This window comes from Bos mutus, chromosome 5 (assembly GCF_027580195.1).
Source record: "Bos mutus isolate GX-2022 chromosome 5, NWIPB_WYAK_1.1, whole genome shotgun sequence".
In the NCBI taxonomy this organism is placed as follows: domain Eukaryota; kingdom Metazoa; phylum Chordata; class Mammalia; order Artiodactyla; family Bovidae; genus Bos; species Bos mutus.
Window position 1 is genome coordinate 2191023 of NC_091621.1, and position 22097 is coordinate 2213119.

At 44.0% G+C, this 22097-nt stretch overlaps 1 protein-coding gene across 4 annotated transcripts in view; it reads left to right on the forward strand.

Annotated features, from left to right (window-relative positions):
* The window catches only part of LARGE1 (LARGE xylosyl- and glucuronyltransferase 1), a 609925-nt gene that overhangs the window by 299937 nt on the left and 287891 nt on the right, over positions 1–22097 (forward strand). For all 4 annotated transcript variants that reach the window (XM_070370200.1, XM_070370202.1, XM_005898334.2 and 1 more), the window contains exon 5: positions 12977–13100. In XM_070370200.1, the coding sequence (XP_070226301.1) occupies positions 12977–13100 (124 nt within the window). The remainder of the gene's footprint in view (positions 1–12976; positions 13101–22097) is intronic.

The following is a 22097-nucleotide window of genomic DNA, read 5'->3' on the forward strand; positions in this document are numbered from 1 at the left end:
AGAATGGAAAAAGTACAAATGATCTTGGTTTTGTTTTCTCTTTACATACATTTTTGGTCATCTCATTTTGCACCCTTTGTAATGAAGAAAGAAAGTGGAGGAGAAAAAATAAATACAACGTATATGTGAGCAAAGGTTTACCTCGTTGAAAATAAGACAGTATTGTGCCTTCGTCACCTGGATGGGATAGTATTTAAACAAAAATTGGGGAAATGCCTGTAACTCCAATCCTAATTGCAAATAAACTGGGAGATATAGCTATTCTGTAAGGAAACTGAGCTTTTAATGAGCAGAGAAAAAATTCTTACTTAGTCACTAAGTGGTTACCTTAGTGGTCAGAAAGGTGGACCAGCTTGTAAAAAGTTAATATTTGTTTGCTAGGAGGATCTATTTACTCGCTCACTCCATCACCCTGTTGGCAGGAGGAGACTGGGTGGTTTGCCTTGCTTTTCATATCAAGCAACTTTTTTGTGTGTTTGTTTTTAAATCTGTGCCCCTCAAGAGCAGAAAGGATAAAACAGCATAGCGTCTTCATGAACAGTATTTGCCTCTAATTGTCTTATTGCTTATTCAGGCTTAAACTTGGTATAGAAGCAGTTTCTAGATTCTGCAGGGAGGAACCTAGGATTGAATAAAACAAAGAACTAGAAGTAGGTTCTGATTCTGGTCTTTCTGTCTGTGAGCTGCTGACCCAGGGAGGTCACTCTCCTCCTTGGAGCTTTGCTTTGTTCCCCAGTCTCTCATAGAGCCCTGTTGTGAATATCAAAAGAGGTAGTCAATGTGAAATGCTTCTGTATTTTATTTATTTAACAAATAGAAGGGTAGTTCTCACTCTGTTAGGCTGTGCTCTGAGTGTTTTTCAGATACCAACTCACTGAATGTTCTTCTAATTCCATGAGGAGGTCTACTGGGTATCCCCGTTTTACAGATGATGAAACTGAGGATCCATATGTGAAGTCATGAATCAGGGTCACAGAGAGGAAAGGCAGGGCTGGGTTTGGACCCAGACAGTCTAGCTTCAGAGTCCAAACTCTCGAAAAGTTACTGTTTTGAGTATGATTTTCTTATTTTCACTCATCATTTTGGGTGACCATGTAGACATTGTTACTATTCCTGTGATCCATTTCCGTCTTTATCCCCCACCCAGGTTATGTATTTTTGAGGTATTAAATATAAATAGTGGGGTTTCTTTTTTGGCTGCCCCATGAAGCATTTAGGATCTTAGTTCCCCAACCAGGGGTCAAACTTGTGTACCCTGCATTGGAAAGTGGAGTCAATTGCTAGACCACTGGGGAAGTCCCTGGACTGAACATTACTGTTCTGGTAAGGCTTAAGAAAATGCATGGGGAAATGAAAATCTTCATGAGGCAATATATACATTAATTAGCTTGATTGCAATGATGATTTCACAATGTAGACATATATAAAAGTATCACCTTAAATGTTTCATAGTATTAAATGTACTTTGGAAACACAAAGTATATAATACACTTTGCTGCTGCTGCTGCTAAGTCACTTCAGTCGTGTCTGACTCTGTGCGACCCCATAGATGGCAGCCCACCAGGCTCCATCATCCCTGGGATTCTCCAGGCAAGAACACTGGAGTGGGTTGCCATTTCCTTCTCCAATGCATGAAAGTGAAAAGTGAAAGCTAAGTTGCTCAGTCGTGTCCGACCCTCAGCGACCCCGTGGACTGCAGCCTTCCAGGCTCCTCTGTCCATGGGATTTTCCAGGCAAGAATACTGGAGTGGGGTGCCATTGCCTTCTCTGTAATACACTTTAGATATACAGATTTTTATTTGTCAATTATACCTCAGTAAAGTTCGGGGGAAGAAAATAGCAAGGACATGTAATATCTTTGAACAGGTAAAAGATGTATGCTATGTAGTCGTGCATGTAAAAGCAAAAAGAATTAGTTAATATAGTTTATAGGTCCCAAGGATAGGTCATTTGACTTTCATCCCAGCCATGTACAAGTGCGTACCCACAAATGGATGAGGAAACTGAGGCCCAGAGGTTAAATCCTGTGTTCAAGGTCACAGGTAAATAAGTGATGCTCCTGAGGTTCTACCCTTGGCTCTGGCCAACCTTGGAGTCCATGCTACTTTTACTACACTATGAGGTCTTTGATTTGCTCTGTTCTTCTCCGCTGGAGAGCTCTTCTGACATGATACTGAGGTGTCCTCGATTCTCTCCACATTATCAAGGCCACTTGTCCTCCCCCACACCAAGAGCTCACACCAAAAAACCCTCATTTGGGCTTCTATGCTTTTCTGCAGTGAGTTCCATTAAATCTCTCAGTGTAACAGATTCACTGAGCATTCGAGTTGCTGTCACAGGCTCTTTCTTTTTCTAAAATTGCAATTCCATTGTAAACTTAATAATTAAGGATTATTCAACTCAGCTGTCCTTGTATATTTTAATAAAAAACAGACCTTGGGTTGCCTTATAGGGACTGTGACACATTCCTGACAGAAATAAGAAAGGAAAGGCAGGGAGAAAACTGGGGTTTAATCATCTTTGCCTCTTTGTATTACCATATTTATTGCATCCCAGCCTGAACAGGGGAGCAGTTAAGGAAACCAGAGGCAGCGGGAGCATTGCTCATTATGAGCAAAATCTGCAGGCTCTGCTGAAGATGAAGCATGCACTTGCTTCCTTCTTTGTTAGGAAAGCGTGATCTGGTCTGAATTAGAAGAGACCTAATGTCTGGGTTGCTCGACCCCAATCAAGCTATGTGGGACCCATTGTATTTGAAGACGTATACTCAAGCTGGCCCATTCAAGTAGAAGCCTTTTCGCATGGGCTTAAAGCATTGCTCCCAGAATGCATATGTAACTGGTGGACTGATATTAAAGGCTATTTTAGTTGTTTTATAGACACTGAATCATATATTAAGAAAATCATTCCTTTTGTGATTCTTCTGAATGAGTTCTTATTATCTTCAGTTGATGAAACTCATTTTGGTACAAATATGTTCTTAACATCTGTCCAACTCTTGCTAATCTCCCTCCAAACAACAGAGAATAGGATGGAGGCTCACGGCCTTTGGCTGGTTTGGGGATTTGCAGGCCTCTAGCATTAAAACGATTTTACCAGCCTGAGTTAGGAACCAAATGCAAAATCAGCCTTGGGGATTACACATTGGGAATGAAATTATCACCAGTGTTGCTGTTTGTCCTGAATTGTGGAATGTTCTTTGAATTGAGGGCACTTTTTTGTCCTCATGAGTTGGGGTTACTTATAGTCTGAGCCAACCTGGACAATTGCTGGCTTTTCCTACCTAGGCAGATCTTTTCTTGTACAACACAGCTTCTAAGACAGCTGAGTAGACCAGACCTCATTCCCGCTCCCAGACCCATAGGTTAGACTGTCACTCTCCATCTCAGGCCAGTGGAGAAGCATTGGGATGTAATTCACATACTATGAAATTCACTCTTTAAAAGTGGACAGTTCAGTGGTTTTTGGAACATTCAGAATTGTGCAACTATCCCCACCATCTAATATTATCAATGGCCCATTTTCAGCATCTCATAAAGAAACACCCGTCCGCATGAACAATCACTCCCCACTCCCTCTCCCTCCATCCCCTGGCAACCACTAATCTTTCTGTTTATGTGGACTGTTCATTCTGAACATTTGCTATCAATGGGACCATATGCTGTTTTGTCTTCTTGTAACTGGTGTCTCCTATGTAGTATAATCTTTTCAAGGTTCATCCACGTTGTAGCATCTGCCAGTCCTTCGTTCCTCTTCTTTGCCTAATAATGTTCCATTGTATGGATTTACTTCATTTTGTTTATTCATCACTTGGTGACCATTTGGGTTGTTTCCACTTCTTGACTGTTATAAATAATGCCAGGGTGGATGTTTGTGTTAAAGTTCTTGAGGGAACATATTTTCATATATTATTTGTTGATATCGGATTGGCCACAGATAGTTCAGGTGTTTCCAAAACATGTTACAGAAAAATCCCAGTAAACTTTTTGGCCAACCCAATAGCTAGGAGTGGGATTTCCGGGGAAGTCAGCAATGGTAACTTTATGCTTCATGTTTTGAAAAGCCGCCAAACTGTGTTGCAGAGCAGCTACAGTCATTGATTGTATAATCCCACAAGTAGCAGCTGAGGGTTCCAGTATCTCTACATCCTTAATGACACTTGTTATTGGCTGTTATTTTTACCTTAGTCGTTTTAGTGGGTTTCAGAGTGGTATCCCAGTTCTGATTTGCATTTCCCTACTGACTAGTGATGTTGAGCATCTTTTCCTCTGCTTATTGGCCTTTTGTATGTCTTCTCTGAGAAATGACTGTTCAGATCCTTCGCTCCATTTCTAATCTGCTTACTTGTGTTTGTATTGAGCTGTAAAATATTTTTATACTATGGTTACAAGTCCCTTACCAGGCATATCTATGCCTTGCAGATATTTTCTCTCATTTGGTGGCCCTCTTTTTCACTTTCTTGATGGTGCTTTTTGAAGTACAAAAGTTTTTAATCTTTTGTATTTTTCTTTTTCTTTTGAGCTTTAGATGTCTTATGTCAGAAACCATCACCTAACCCCAAATTAAAAGATAACGCTCTCACATTGTCTTCTAAGGGCCTCTACGCCAGACTTGCAAGTAATTGTGTCCACTCTGAGGGAATTTGGATCTCTTTGGTAATTATTCATTTGTCCTTTTATTCTTTTTTTTTTTTTTTTTTTTGATAGACTATTACTGGATGAGTATATCTATAAGGAATTGTTTTAAAAATCTGAGGAAAAGATTATTTTTAATAAAATTTATTTCATAGAACAGTTTTCAATTTACAAAGAAATTACGAAAGGAATAGCACAGGTTTTCCAAAACCCGACAGCCCATTTCCCCTCTCCTGACATCTCATGGTATATTTGTTGTAATTAATGAACCAGTCCCTAGTGGCTCAGCAGGTAAATAATCTGCCTGCAAGGCAGGAGACACAAGTTCGATCGTTGGGTTGGGAAGATCCCCTGGAGAAGGAAGTGGCAACTCACTCCAGTATTCTTGTCTGGAAAATTCCTTGGACAGGGAAACCTGGTGGGCTACAGTCCATGGGTCCTAAAAAGAGTTAGACATGACTTAGCAACTGAACAACAGCAACAATTGTATCTTTCTTATACAATAATAAATGGTAGGCATCCAGACCACCGATGCTGGTTGGGTAGTTGTATTAGTGCTAACTTACAGACTTAGTTTCCTTTCCCTGGTGGCTCAAATGGTAAAGAATCTGTCTGCAATGCAGGAGACCCAGGCCCGATCTCTGGGTGGGGAAGATGTCCTGGAGAAGGAAACGGCAACCCACTCCAGTATTCTTGCCTGGGAAAATCCCATAGACGAAGGAGCCTGGAAGGCTATAGACCATGGGGTCACAAAGAGTCGGACATGACTGAGCACATAAAACTCATTACTCGTTGATATATTATTATAAAGTCCTGTCCTTTGTTTCAGATTTCCTTAATTTTTGCCTAAGTTCTTTTTTCTGTTCCAGAATCCCATCCAGGATATGATACTGCATTTAATCATGTCTCCTTCGGCTCCTCTTTCTTGAGATAGCTGGGTGAAAGATTATTTACAAAATGTAGTTCCCAGTGCCAAGACTCCATCTAACAGGGAACAATTGCAAAAGTGTAAGTTTTGAGCCCTGAATTCAGTGGGAGGCTCTGAGAAAGGGCATCTTGACACCATGGAATGTCTTCCTCGGAGCTGTGGTGTCTGAACTGAGAGCCAGAGGCTGGAAGCAGGAGGTGTGGTACCATGCAGGCAGCTGTGGACACCACTCCAGTGTCAACACAGCCTATGGGAAGGTGTGGCTAAGCCCTGACCTGACTCACGGACAGACACTTTCTAGGCACCAGGGCTGTGGAGAGAGTAGACAAGAGAGTAGGTGCTTTGTGAAATAAGACAGTCTCTACCTTAGACAGCTTGTGTTCTACTGGAGGGTGGGCATAGATCTGTAGATGTGTTGGAAGATTTCCAGCCCTGCTAGTCACTGCTGGAAAGAAACCAATCGTGGCAGTGGGGTGAGGCATGATGGGTAGGGAGAGGGGCTTTGGATGGAGTGGTCATGGCGAGCCTCTTTGTGGAGGTGAGATTTCAGTGTATTCCTGAAGGAGACTTTGGTTTATTCCTGAGGAAGAATGCAGAAGAGGGAGAAAGCCCCATAGAAATGCTGGCAACATCATCCTCTGAGAGCCTGTTCTTCTTACCCACACTGTCCATCTTCTGCTTGGTAACCAGATTAACCTTCTGAATTACAGCTTCGGTCTGCTGCCTGCCAAGCCCTATAAACCTTATCTGGCTGTCTTTCACTTGGAGAATTGAATTCTGTTTTTAGGAATTCACACACCCTGGCCCATCCTGTTGTTAATACTCTCTCTCTTCTTTTCTTTCCTCCCCATTCCTGACATACAGTGGACGTTCAATAAACATTGTATGATCTGCTCTAATAAGACTGTGGTTCTTTCACAGACATGCTATGAACTTCTCCACCTGTGTTCTTTTCCTAATTCTGTTACATACTGCAGGATACATTTCCCTCTCCTTCATCTTTTCTCATCCAAATGTCCGGTTTACTTGCCACATTATCCGTGGAAACTTCTAGATTCGCCACTGCTGAGGAGCCGTCTCTCGTTCTTTTTCTCCGTGAACGTGTGCGTTTGTCCTTGTGTAGCTGTTCTGTACGGTCGTGCAGGCTGTTCACTGTCCAACTCCAGGAATCCCTTTACTCACCATTCAGGTCAGTGTCTTCACATGGCTGCAGGGCAGCAGGGAGGGCCTGCTGTTCCCAAACTTGCAGCTGTGTGTGCAGCCCAGTGTTACAGAGCCCTTACGTACTAACATTTATGTGGTTATTTGTATTCTTTCTCTGTCTCTGCTACATTGATTGCTGCCTGAAAAGAGGACTCTGAGCTCATTCATCACCTAAATCCCTATTCTGCCTTACTTGATGCTTGATAGCTCTTTGTTGGATGTTTATCCATTCAGTGCATTTTTTGGTCTATGAGTGGAAGAACTAATTGAAAATACTTTATTTGAAAAGTGATGTAAAAGCAGTAGAGAAAATAACGGTTTCATAAGTTCATGTTGATAACAGTTCTGGTCCATTCAGGCAGCTGTAACAAAATAGCAGGCCAGGTGGCTCATAAACAACAGGAATTTATTTTTTCCTCTCAGTTCTGGAGGCCAGGAAGTCCAAGATCATGACACCAGCATGGCCTGGCTCTGGCGGGGGCCAGCTTCCTGATCACAGACTGCAGACTTCCTTCTGTGTTGTCTTGTGTTAAAAAAAGCCAAGGAGCCTCTTTTGTAAGGGCACTAACCCCTTTCAGGAGGACTCTGCCCAGGGACCTATTCACCTCCCAAAGGCCCCACCTCCTGGTACTCTCACCCGAGGGGTTAGGGTTCAACATAATGAATTTGGGGTGGGAGTCAATGAACATTCAGACCATACCAATTATTAACATGTATCGAAATATTACCCACGTGCCAGGCAATTTGCTAAGCACTTTATATATATCACATGTCACAATTAGCCAATATATTGATACTACTGCTTACTTACCATTATTGTTCCTGATTTGAAATGAAATTGAGGCCTAGAGAGATGAAATTACATGCTTGCATTCACTTAGTCATTAATGCAGCCAGGGTTCCAACCCAAATGTTCTGGAGCAAAACGCCAGCCCTGAACCACTGATGTAAGCGTGTCTTCAGCTGCTTCTGCTTCTTATGGGGAATGTGAACAGTGATGGGGAAGGAGAGAGCACTGGCTTGCTTTTCCTGTTGTATGAGTGTTTCTTGAGCACACGTACTTGCCAGCCTCTCTGCCCAGCACTGGGGGTGGAAATGAAAAGATGGCTGCTGTCCTTGGAGGCCTCATGGTGGAGGGAAGGAGCCAGGTGTTTGAATTTTTTGTTTGCTTTATTGAAGGATAATTGCTTTTCAGAATTTGTTGTTTTTTGTCAAACCTCTGCATGAATCAGCCATAAGTATACATATATCCCCTCCCTTTTGAAACCTCCTCCCATCTCTCTCCCCACCCCACCCCTCTAGGTTGATACAGAGCCCCTGTTTGAGTTTCCTGAGCCATACAGCAAATTCCCATTGGCTATCTATTTTACATATGGTAATGTAAGTTTCCATGTTACTCTTTCCATACATCTCACACTCTCCTCCCTTCTCCCCATGTCCATAAGTCCTCATGTCTCTATGTCTGTTTCTCCACTGCTGCCCTGTAAATAAATTCTTTAGTACCATTTTTCTAGATTCTGTATATATACATTAGAATACAATATTTATCTTTCTCTTTCTGACTTACTTCACTCTGTATAATAGGTTCTAGGTTCATCCACTTCATTAGAACTGACTCAAATGCACTCCTTTTTAAGGATGAGTAATATTCCATTGTGTATATGTACCACAACTTTATCCATTCGTCTGTCGATGGACATCTGGGTTGCTTCCATGTTCTAGCTATCATAAATAGTGCTGCAATGAACTCTTTTTCAATTTTTATTTCCTCAGGGTATATGCCTAGGAGTGGGATTTCTGGGTCATATGGTGGTTTTATTCCTAGTTTTTTAAGGAATCTCCATGCCGTCTTCCATAGTGGCTGTATCAATTTACATTCCCACTAACAGTGCAAGAGCATTCCCTTTTCTCCACACCTCTCCAGCGTTTATTGTTTACAGACTTTTTGATGATGGCCATTCTGATCAGTGTGAGGTGATATCTCATTGCAGTTTTTTGATTTGCATTTCTCTAATAATGAGCGATGTTGAGCATCTTTTCATATGTTTGTTAGTCATCAGTATGTCATCTTTGGAGAAATGTCTGTTTAGGGCTTTTTCCCATTTTTTGATTAGGTTGTTTTTCAGGTATTGAGTTGTATGAGCTGCTTGTATATTTTGGAAATTAATCCTCTGTTATTTCATCTGCTATTATTTTCTCCCATTCTGAGGGTTGTCTTTTCACCTTGCTTATAGTTTCCTTTGATGTGCAAAAGCTTTTAAGTTTAATCAGGTCCCACTTGTTTATTTTTGTTTTTATTTTCATTACTCTAGGAGGTGGGTCATAGAGGATCTTGCTTTGATTTATGTCATTGTTTGTTCTGTCCATGTTTTCCTCTAAGAGTTTTATAGTTTCTGGTCTTACATTTAGGTCTTTAATCCATTTTGAGTTTATCTTTGTGTATGGTGTTAGGAAGTGTTCTAATTTCATTCTTTTACATGTAGCTGTCCAGTTATCCCAGCACCATTTATTGAAGAGGCGTCTTTGCCCCATTGTATGTTCTTGCCTCCTTTGTCAAAAATAAGGTACCCGTAGGTGCATGGGTTTATTTCTGGGCTTTCTATCTTGTTCCATTGGTCTATATTTCTGTTTTTGTGTCAGTACCATAGTGCCTTGAATACAGGTGTTTGAATTTGATCTCACAGTGCTTTGCTGTGAGTGCTCAATTAGCTTTTCATTGGAGGCACCCAGTTACGAGGAAAAGGGAAGGATAAGGATCCACTCACAGAGGAGGAGATGACTGACAGACAGTTGGAGGGGATGAACAGGAAATCACAGGCATTGGGAAGAATTCTGTGGGGAAGGAACAGCACAGGTAAAGATATAGATGTGTAGAAAATGTAATGTGTGGAAGCAAATATGTGTACCTTGGTTTGTTTGGTATTGTTATCCCCATGTCTAAAATTATGCCATCCCTCCACCGTGGATAAAAATGCAAGTTGACAATTATACAGTTTACATTTATCCGTTCTTCATACGTAAGATTCCTTTGTGGTTCCCGTGGGAGAGGGAGGTGGTTGTGCCAATACTGAGGGCTAAAGGGACCCTCTGTCTTCCCAGGAGTGACAAGTTACCACTGGCTTAGCATCCAGGTTAAGTCACTGGCCAGTGAACAAACACACCATCACTCCCCCACGCCTCTGGTCATCACTTAGGACCTCAGGAAGCAATGGCCGCTGGCAGTTTTTATAGGGAAGCTTCTTATAGAGCTTCCAGGAAGGCTGTAGGGCAGGCACGCCACTTGCTTCTGAGCATACGTGGCTTAATCAGAGAGTTTGCAGTGTCCAGGCAGTGGGTACCGTGAAGAAGTTCAGTGGTGCTGATGGCTTCTTTGTCATTGATTCAGCTCAGCACCCTTGAGCACCTATTACCTGTTTGACAGATTGACCTTGGATAATAACTTTCTTCAGGTCTAGGCTCATCCTCCCAGCTCCACTTGGCTTTGCTTCCCTCACCTTCAACTTGCTATATCCAATACCAAACCCATCATCTTCCTCCAGTGTGCCTTTCTTCCCGTATCCCGTGTCCTAGAGGCATCACCACCAACCCAGGAAACCCCGTTGTATTCCTCTTCCCTGCTACTTTCCTCATATCCGTGATCTCTTCTGAAATCCCTCAAGATTTGACTTCTTCGTTCTTTGTTGCTCTTGTCCAGACGCGAAGTCAGGTTTTCATTTCACATTCATTTTTTTTTAATCGAACTCTTACTGCATCCGAGGCATGGAGCTCCATCCTGGGACTCTCCATTTCAGCATCATTGGCATTATCCTTCATCTTTTTAAGCTCACAGTCAAGGAGGGATGCAGACAAGTAAGCAGACAGTTACAGCCTAAGGATGGTACAGATGCTGAGAGGACTGTGTGTTAGGAAGGGCCCCTGACCTCGTCACAGGTCATCAGGGAGGGATTCCAGGAGCACCCGATGGCCGACCTCAGAAGTGAAGGCTGGGTGAGAGAGAACCAGACGCTGAATGGCGACTGTGAAAGGGAGGGAGGTGGAGGAAGGAGAGGACAGGACTGTAATACGTGAGAGCAAGGACGGTGGGTTACCACCATGTCCCCAGCATCCTGCTCATCGCTTGGTGAGTAGCAGGTGTTCAGAAAGTGTAGAATAAGCAAATGCATGAGAATTTCCTACCCAGTAAACCACATATGCAAAGGCCTAGGTGGAAAGGGTGCATGGGGGAAGGGAGAATTGAAAGACGTGTATGTGTCTGGAACTTAGAACAGTGCTGGGGAGCCACTGTACAGGGGTTGAGAGCTATGGGGCAGGTCGTGTGACCCCCCCTGCTGAGCTGATGAAGTACAGACTGTTTATTGCACTGCTTACTATGTGCCTGCATTTCTCCCCTTCTCTGTTCCAACCCCGAGTCCCTGCTAACCTTCCTGTCCCAACACACTCTCAGCGCCTGCTGGGCTCCATTCAGTCTCTTATTATTCTCCCTGGATCATGTCCCCTCTTCCTTTGCTTCCTGTGCCAAGGATAAAGCATCCCCAATGCTTACAATCCTTCTGACCCAGCCCAGATTCACCTTTTGTTTTCTTTAGTCTTCTGGAGCCTTGTATTCTGTTGTAGCTGTTACCACATTCCACCTCCTGTTTATATTTAATTATGTCTATATTTAACTATCTCTTCAAATAGTAAGAGCTCCTTGAGATTGGGGCAAGGGGTGAGGTCCTTCCCATCTTTAGATTTCTCAGCGGTGCCCCTTCATTACAATGCATGCTCTTATTATTACTAGTGCTGTGGTGTCTCTGGTAGTAGTTCTGCTGGGTTCAACTGCGGCTTTGTTCCTGGCAGTCCCTCAAGAAGGCATCTCCACTGTCTATTATTATCCCACCTCTGTTTGCTGTTGAGATGCAGCGAGTGTTGTACTACCTATCTCATCCAATTGACCCAGTAGCCCCAAGGGGACTCTTCATTGTGCACAGTGAAGAAGCAGTACAGAGGTGTAAGTGACATGTTCAAAGCCCCCTCCATAGATGCTAGGTCTGGGCTTTGGACCTATTTACATTTGAATCAGAAGCTTTGCCCTTGTGTGCTGCTGGTTTGTATTTTGGGTGCTGGCTCAGTATGACAGCCGGCCAACTGAGATGGAATGCTAAAGACTTTAGAAATATTACATATGAGGGTGAGCTGATACTCGGTAATGGGAGCCCCAGGTAATGCCATTGTGGCTCCCTGGGGGATGGGAATGGACATGGGGGAACAAGCAGGAGACAGGATTTAGTGCTGTGCTATGAGAGAAGTACTTTCCAGCTCCATACAGCCAGTCTAAAGACCTCACCCTCTGTCCACGTGCTTCACTGAGGCCAGTACATCCAGCTGGTAAAGATAAAGCATTGACCAAATTGTACACATGCTATGATTTTTGGAGATATAGATGCCGTAATAGCAGGTATGGTGGTTGGCTTGCATTGAGTGTCACCACAGAGAAGGCAATGGCACCCCACTCCAGTACTCCTCCCTGGAAAATCCCATGGACAGAGGAGCCTGGTAGGCTGCAGTCCATGGGGTCGCTGGGAGTAGAACACGACTGAGTGACTTCACTTTCACTTTTCACTTTCATGCGTTGGAGAAGGAAATGGCAACCCACTCCAGTGTTCTTGCCGGGAGAATCCCAGGGATGGGGAGCCTGGTGGGCTGCCATCTATGGGGTCACACAGAGTCGGACATGACTGAAGTGACTTAGCAGCAGCAGCAGAGTGTCACCAATGATTTTACCCTCTCCAGTCCTTGGAGTTGCCACATCTCTGAAATCTTGAGGTTGGATTAGGTATCCTCTCTCCTTGTCACCTCTGACATCCTCCCCAGCAGGCACTGGTTAGGCAAAATGCCTGGTTGACCTTCCCCATTGCTGTTACAAATTGGTTGTGTGTGTGTGCTCAGTCGCTTCGGTCGTGTCCAACTCTTTATAACCCTGTGGGCTGTAGCCCTCTGGGCTCCTCTGTCCACGGGATTTCCCAGGCAACAATACTGGAGTGGGTAGCCATTCCCTTCTCTAGGGGATCTTCCCAACCCAGGGATCGAACCCACATCTTCTTTGCAGGAGGATTCTTTACCACTGAGCACTGAGGAACCCAAATATTACCAGTTGGTAAGAATGGGGTTTTGTGGCTAGAATTCAAAGGTCTTGGTTCTCCCTCCTGACTCCTCCTCTCACTGCCCACAGGCGGAATCCCCTCCATTTCCACCTCATCGCCGACTCCATCGCCGAGCAGATCCTGGCAACACTCTTCCAGACCTGGATGGTACCTGCGGTGCGTGTAGACTTCTACAACGCTGATGAGCTCAAGGTACTGGCGGGAAGGGGGTCATGCTTTTCTTGTTTATGGTTTAGTAGACAGAAGCAAAGGCAGAAATCTCAACTCCCAACTGGAAATGTCCAGGTATATCTGAGGGTTTTTGCCACTTGAAATTGATTTGATTATCTGAAGCGTTAACCACCTCTTTAGCACAGGATACATGTTGGTCTATGCAATTCTGACCACCAAGCGTTTCTGTGGAGACTGGAGGCCTCTGGCCTGGTCTGTATCTAAAGGAGGCCCATGATGGCTGATATCTGGAGAATTCGATTACCTGGTCAGGTCACCACTGAACTCAGAGTGTGATGGGACTGGGTTTGAACTTGTGTATTGTCATTTACTGGTCATAAGACACAAAGTTATACCTTTGTTGGGTCTGATTTTTCATGAGTAGAAATGTGATTATAACAACAACCTCATGGAGTAATGGCTCAAATGAGAGAATATATCTGAGTGCACTTTAAAAGACTATGCTGAATAGAGACTTCCCTAGCAGTCCATTGGTTCAGACTCTGCACTTCCACTGCAGGGGCCACAGGTTCGATTCCTTGTTGAGGAACTAAGATCCTTCATGCCATGTGGCATGGCCAAATAACCCCCACAACATTAGGCTGAATAAATATTAAGGATTATGTTGGGCCAGAAGGTTTCAACCAAATGAAGATCATTTGGCCATATAATTACCTTGCTTGAAATCCTGCCGTGGTACCACGTGGTCTGTGTCAAGCTTGAGTTTCACAGTCTGATTAAAACGCCCTTCATATACTGGCTCTAGACTCTGCTTCCAGTCTCGTCTCTGGCCGTTCCTGCAAATTCACTTATGACTTAGCTTTAAGAAACCACCTCTGGGCTCTCTTCCCTCCTCCCTGTGTTTGAGCCTTTCCTTCTATCCGACATGCCCTTCCAGCTACTTTGTCACCACTCCACTCGTCCTTCAAGACTCAGCTCCATGGCCGCCTCTTCTGAGATCTTTCTGTGACTCCCTCAGGGGAGAGGAAGATCTTTTCTGTTCACTTGTCCAACTACTGCTTTAGTTTAGAACCTTCTTAATGGGGGATGGGGCTGGGAGCACATCTTGTTCTTTTCTGTGTTTCTGATGCATTGCTTGTTACCCTGTGCTGCTAGTGGATTTTACAAATTGCTGTTATTAGTGGAACACGTAACTTTGCAGAAATTGTGGCTGCTCCATCTCCAGTCACCTTGGGAAGGACTAAACACCTAGGCATGAGGCTGATTTTAGCAAATTGCTTGCTCTAAACCTCATAAAGCCATTATCTTTTCATTTCAGAGCCATAACATTTTAAATAGATCACTCAGATGCCGGCCAGAGTTTCTGATTTTCCCATATTTCAGGCTCTGGGGTTGATCGAGATGTTGAGAATTTAGCATTTGGGGATTGTCGTGGCAATTTGTGTGCCATTCCAATCTATTCTGAGCTAAAATTGATTAACACTCTTAAAAAGGGAAAAACAAAATTTAGCAAATTGCTGCACTAATTAAGGTGAAAGCAAGCCACTCTGTCTCCCAGGGTCTGAGCACCAATTCCATGGGGAAGAGCTATGAGAGGGGAGGAGCTGTGTCTGGCACAGAAGGCTGCTGCTTCTGTCTTAGTGTGGTTCCAAGTCTGTGCTCTGTGTAAGCCTGGACCCCCCTGCTTTTTAAGAGAACACGGAGTGGTTGAAAAAACCCCAACTTCATATCCCATCTTGCCACTAAAGAGCTGTCTGACTTGGGTTTGAGCCATGAAAGTGAAAAGTAAAGTGTTAGTCAATCAGTTGTGTCTGACTCTTTGCAACCCCGTGAACTAATATAACCCTGCCAGGCTCCTCTGTTCATGGAATTCTCCAGGCAAGAATACTGGAGTGGGTAGCCATTCACTTCCTGACCCAAGGAATCTTCCTGACCCAAGGATCAAACCCTGGTCTCCAACATCACGGGCAGATTCTTTACCTCTGAGCCAAATGGGTAGGACACTGCCAGACACAGAGGAAGATACTGGATTAAATAAGACAACTCACGTGAAGGCCCAGCTGTGCCTGAGATGCAGCAGGTTCTTGATAGTCCCTTATTCCCCTTTGTAGCCATGGCAATGTAGGATTAAAATGCTCTTAATTGTATGGCCTACAGGGAAATCTCCGGGCCTTTGGGAGGTTGAAAGGTAAGGCACTGTGGCCTGTAACCTACCCTTGGGAACCCCAAGAATTTCTTAGGGTCCTGGAAGAAAGGAGGCAGGTGAGATTGGGAAAGACTGGAGTTCTGACTCCATCATGCCCACATGAATCCAAGTATCCATTATTTTTACACACTTTTTTTTCTTTTGGCCACACTGGGTCTTCATTGTTTCGTTGCTTTCTCCAGTTGCAGCAAGCAGGAGCGACTCTTTGTTGGGGTGCGTGGGCTTCTCATTGCGGTGGCTTCTCTTGTTATGGAGCATGGGCTCTAAAGTGTGGGCTCCATAGTTGTGGCACAAGGGCTTAGCTGCTCCTTGGCATGTGGAATCTTTCCAGCCTGGAGATCAAACCCATGTCCCCTACATTGGGAGGCAGATTCTTAACAACTAGACCACTAGGGAAGCCTGCACACTGAATTTTTATCCATTTGAAGACTGCATGGCTTAAAAAATAAGAAAAAGAAAATTGCCATGTGATGTATTCTGAAGGATATGGTCTCCAGAGTCCTGCCCTTGACCCTGCCTTCTACTGATGATTGCAACGCAAAGTCCCTCCCACCTGCATTTCATTTCCCTACCACTTAAACATCTATCACCCACAGTCCTGTATCCCATGAGGCAAGTTGTCAGAATCCAATAAGGACAAAGAGTATGAGGCATTCTGTAAAATGTAATTTTTCCATAATTCATGAGAATGGTCATAATAATTTATGCATAATTCTGCTTGACAAACCTAAATCATGATCTGCCCACTCTCCCGACCTGAGCCTTCCTCACATCTAGCACCACCATCTACTTAGCTGCTCATCCAGAACTAAGAGTCTGCCTTCAACGTGTCCCTTTCCCTCTCTCTATATCTGGCCATTTGAGGTCCAAGCTTGTCTCCGTCTCCCCTGACACTATCATAGTCTAAGCACGTGAGATTTTCCCCCAGACAAGTATCTTCCCTTCTTATCTGCCTACATCTCCTTTACTGAATCTATTCTTCATCAGTAACAAATCAACTTTCCCACAGGAAAGCCCAGCACACCATCCCTGTCCTCTGTGTAAAACCTTTGATGGTTTCCTAGTGCTTTTAGGATGGAGAGTGCACTCCTTAACTGAGTTGTGTTTCTGGCTCCTGCCTCCTTCCAACTTCTAGTATTGTTAGCACCGCTGCTCACCTGCTAAATTTTCCAGGCTACTCTGCTCCTTCCCTTCTGCTGGGGGCCTTTGCACAAGTATTTCTTCTGTCTGTCGTATTAGGAGTCTGTTCTTTCCCCATTGCTAATTAATTCCCTATTATTTTGCTGAACCTCTATGTACTTGAGGAAACCTTCTCTGCTTTCATCATCTCATAGGGGTTTCTTTGTTATATCTTCTTGGAGGATCACATACGTTTCTTCTGTAAACTCACCACTGAGTGTAAACTTTCATGCCTTTGTGTGATGAGCAGGTAAATGTCTACCTTCCCTCAAGTGTAGGGTCCAAAAGAGCTAGGCTTCTGTTTTTTATCCCTCTTGTTATCCCTACCACCTGGCATGATGCCTGGCCTATGAAAATATTTATTAAATGGATACACAGTAAACTCAATGCTGGGTGCCTAAGAGACAGACGCAAAGTCATTAGGAAAGGATTTCAGTTTGTTTGTTTGCTTTTTAATTGGAGTATAGTTTATTTGGAATGTTGTGTTAATTTCTGCTGTACAGCAAAGTAATTCAATTATGTGTGTGTGTGTATGTATGAGTGTGTGTACTGAAGTAGGAAATGGCAACTCATTCCAGTATTTGCCTGGAAAATTACAGGACAGAGGAGCCTGGCAGGCTACAGACCTTGGATTTGCAAAGAGTCAGATGCAACTGAGCATATATTAATATATATGCATTCTTTTTTATATTCTTTTCCGTTATGGTTTATCATAGGATATTGAATATAGTTCCCTGTGGTTTACAGTAGGATCCTGTGATTTATCCATTCTCCATACATAAAATAGTTTGTATCTGATCCCAAACTCCCAATCCATCCCTCCCTCAACCCATTCCCCCTTAGCAACCAGTCTGTTCTCTATGTCCATAATTCTATTTCTGTTTCGTACATATGTTCATTTGTGTCATATTTTAAATTCAACATATAAGTGATATTTGATGTCTATTTGTCTGACTAACTTTACTTAGTGTGGTAATCTCTAGTTGCCTTGATGTTGCTGCAAATGGAATCATCGCCCTCTTTATGGCTGGGTAGTATTCCATTGTGTATATGTACCACATTTTTATCCATCTTTATCCATTCATCTGTCAATAGACATTAGACTGAGGAAAGAGTTCTGGATCACCGTCAGGACTTTACCACATTCCTGAGGCCCATTGCACCTCAGGGCACTGGCAGACAGCCAGGTGTTTGACCCTGCAATAGCGTAGAGAAAACAGCTCCATCTGTACCAACCCACCTTAATCCCAAGAGGTGGGGCAGACATCTTTCCATGACAAGTAAACCAGGAAGGGGATGTATTGAAACACCATCCATCAGATGGTGTTAGAGGAGGGACAAATGATGTCGTGGAATCGTGCTGATTCTGCACTTGCATCCAGGAAACATATTGGATGGTACCCACAGCGGACGCATAAGACGGCCTCCCCCGATATGGCTGAGAAATCATTTTATATAGCTGTTGGAAATGACATTTTTCAGAAATACTCCTCTGGGGCCCTTATTCTGTCTGTTAGTGCTGGAGAATGGACAAATAGGGGAAAGGAAATTATGAAGGATCAGTGTGTGATTAAAAACAAGCTGTGAGAAATTTGCGCTGGACTGGTATGCTTCTCTCCGTAATGACCAGTTAGTGCGGATTTGCAAACAGTGATCGCTCAGCATGCTCGTCCCCGTGGCCTGTGAAACACTCATTGGTCTTTCTGATGTTTTTGTGGTTCATTCATTTCCGGCTTTCTAGTTCCCAGATCCACAGGCTCCCAGGACTGAGTGCCTCCACATCCACTCAGGACACGAAGCCCCTGTCACCAGGGGAAGGAGCAGCAGGATGAGGACCATGACTTCTTTTTGCATGGAGCTTTGCAGGTGGTGGCATGCATCACTCATGCCTTGGGACAGCCCTGTGGAGTAGAAAGAGGAGCTCCATTACCTCCATCTCACAGGCAATTTGTAAACTGAAGCCCAGAGGTGAAGGATATTTCCCTGAGATTAGGCAGTGAATAAATGCCGAGACCACTATTTGATTTTTCCTTTCCAAATGAAATGGTGTGAGATCCGGGGTCATGTAACTCAGCAGACACGGAGGTGGGATGGATCTGAAGAAAAGGAGGGGAATGTGGGCTGCCACCTGACTGGGGGATGAGGTTGCCACTGTTGACTTGCACTTGAACTCAGAATTCCATTTTCATTGACTTTGAACCCTATATGCTATGGTGTGTGTTAGTCACTCATTGATGTTCGACGCTTTGCGACCCCATAGACTGTAGCTTGCCAGGTTCCTCTGTCCATGGAATTCTCCAGGAAAGAATATTGAAGTGGGTAAGTAGCCATTCTCTTCTCCAGGAGATCTTTTCAACCCAGGGATTAAACCCATGTCTCCTGCATTGCAGGCAGATTCTTTACTGTCTGAGCCACCAGGAAAGCCCAGGCTACAGTATAAACCTCTGCTATATACGGAACAATTTCTTTCTTATATTCTATGGTTTTCACATGGAATGCTCACCATAACTCTGTGGACTGATTCTATTATGATCCCCATTTTACAGATAAGGAAACTGAGGGTTAAGGAGATAAAATAACTAACCCCCAATCACATGCGTAGCTAGCGTTTGGCAGTTGTCATTTAGTTGCTGAGTCATATCCAACTCTTTTGTGACCCCATGGACTGTAGCCCACCAGGCTGCTCGGTCCAGGGGATTTCGGAGGCAAGAATACAGGAGTGGGTTGCCATTTTCTCCTCTAGCTGATATTCCCATCCCAGGGATAGAACCCACATCTCCTGCACTGGCAGATGGATTCTTTACCACTGAGCCACCTGGGAAGCCCAGTACGTGGCAGAGCCAGGAATAAAACCCAGAACTGACTCCACAATCCATGTTCTCTCTCCTCTGTTCTGGTTCCTTCACTGTGGGCTATTTTTAAGCTAAGATACCACAACTGTGTCTAGACAAAGGTCCTCTGAGCTCTCGGTGCTGTTCTTTTTCTGGTTGTTCCTGAAGAACAAATGTATTAAACCTAACTCCTCCATTTAAAGGCCTGCGGGGAGTGGCCTTCCTGCTGTGGACGAAAGTGTGTCTTACTAATGATGCTGTTGAGAGCTGGGACGGCCCCATCCCTGCCATCCAAGGATCACTAAACTAAGCAGTCCTCACTCTGGACAGTTTGCCTTAAATCAGCAAGATATTTGCCAGTGTTCAGATGAGGCCCTGAATACCCTGCCTTTGATCTTGCCCCTGGTTGGCCCAGGAAGTCACCCCTGGCCCCCACTGGGGGATAATCCAGAGCTCAGGAAGGGAAGTGGCTGGGGCAGGAGCTGTTTCATGAGGCCCCTGTCTCACTGGGAGCCCTCATTTATCTCCTTTTCTCTTAGACCTGATGCCTGCTCATTACCAGCATCAGAAAGATGATGAAGTAGGATTCAGGACCATGGTTACAGAAAGTGTTGATGGTTGACTCTAAAAATTAGCTTCCTACTCACATTCAATTGCCTTTGTGCTGGTCCCTATGGAGTATTGTAGAGGTTCTCTTTAGATAATCGCCGTCTTTCATCACCTGCTGTCCTCTGGGAGACAAACTTCTATTGTTCCTCTTCCTGGGGCAGGTGGAGACACGACTGCCTGCCTCATCTGTTTCCTAGGAAGCTATGCCTCCTAAGTGATGGGCATGTTCACTCGGCAGGGATTGATAATGGCATGAACTCATAGAGTCTCGGGGTTAAAAAGAAGCTCAATACTCATAGCTATATTTTTGACAAATGAGGCCTCGTGGTGGAGGGTTAAGCAGATTGACCAGAATCTCACATAGGATTCTTTCCGATCAGTCCTCTTCCTCAAATTGGATTCAGGTTGTATGATCTCGGAGCCTGGATTATAGTTCAGGGGGACCACACACTTGGCAGTGGCCAAGCTTCCAGTGCAGTGACAAAATACCCCCATGGGCAGGAGCAGTTCTGATTAGACTTGACCTGCAGAGGAAGGACCAACTCCCCCAGACGTGTCTTTCTCATGGAGGGTAAGATATGTTCAGAGATGCCCTGCACAAGAATGAGAGATGAAGCAAGCGATATTTGGTCTTCAGAATTACCTTGTCCAGCATCACTAATTATATGGTGACAAGGAGAATGATCATCTTTCAAAGTTAGTGGCTCTAGGTCCCCTTTATTGGTGAAGAAATGCAGTCAAATGAGGTCTTATAACGGAAAGCATGGTGCTTGACACATAATAGGCCCTCAACCATCTCATCTCATCCTCTGCCACCCTCTTCTCCTTGTGGACCATGGAGTTGCAAAGATTCAGACACGACTTAGGGACTGAACAGCAACAACAAAGGCCTTCAGCAGATTCTGTTTCCTTCCCTTCCTCTTTTGTGTATTTGAAGATGGCTGTGATTAACCTCTTAAGTCTTCTCTTTTCCAAACCTACCACATCAGCACACCTCTTCCCCTACATCGAAGAAACAGGTGACTGCTGACCGCTCCTTAGAGGGTGTATGTTTTAGATTGCTTTCCTAGAATAGTTTATGAATGTAGGCTCTTGTTCTTACGCAGGAGGACTGGCTGAGGTTTCCAGGTCTGGAAAAGGTGGCATTTTCCCACTTGCTTTATTGTTTTATGGTTCCTAGATTATACACATGATTTGTGAGTGGGAAAGCTGGTTCTTTAAGGCCTGAGATGGACCTCGGGCTTTTGTCTCAGGCTTTTCTAATAGTGAGGATGAGGTCACAGAACAAGTGTGGATAAGTGACATGTGTAACATGCTATTCTATATTCAGAAGACTGATCTGTGGCTTTTAAATATGAAACATGGAACCTTGTAGACAACCAACAGAAACTCATCTGTGTTAGAAAAGAAACTGTGTCAGTTGTACAATTCACTTTATGCTCAGGCAAATGTTTCTTTATGTAACATGGTGTCTTAATGAATGGGCCCTGTCCCCTTTTGAGAATCACAGAATCTTAATTAGGCAGGAACTTGGCATTCATCTGACACAACCTCCCATTTTCTTCTATAATATTCTATATAAATGGTCATTAATCTTCTCTTTTTGAGTCCTTCCAGAGATAAGAGATCATTACCTCCCAGAGGAACTTGTTCCATATTTAGAAACACAATTAGAAATGTTCACCTTGTGCTTTGCTAAAATCCTCATCTTTTTTATCTCCCCCCTCCCCCATATTGGTCCTGAGTATTAAGAAAGGCCAAATGTCAGTGTATCTGTCATTGTCTGGTCACTCATCTGCCTTCCCCACCAGACTGGGAGAGGCTGGACTACAAGGCCTATACCGTTTATCTTTAGGCCCAGGGTTTAGGATAAAACCTGGCTCATGGTGGTTTCCAGAAATTGCATGAGTTCTGTCTTGGAGTAAGTCAGACAGGGGGTTGAGGACCTACTGTATTTACTGAGTCCACTGTTCATCATCCCTGTTCCCTCACCCATGATCAGAATGGCAGTGCAGGGAGCCTAGTTAACACTTAAATGTGTCCTGTGACCTGTTAACGTGATAAGTGGTTTCTGAGTTCTTATCTTCCATGAATGGGCTCACTTTTTTCTCTCTCTTTCATGTGTGCCATTCTCTGTGGTTCTTCAGCATACAACAGTTGTTCCAGATGTGTGTATGTGACATACCCCAGCTG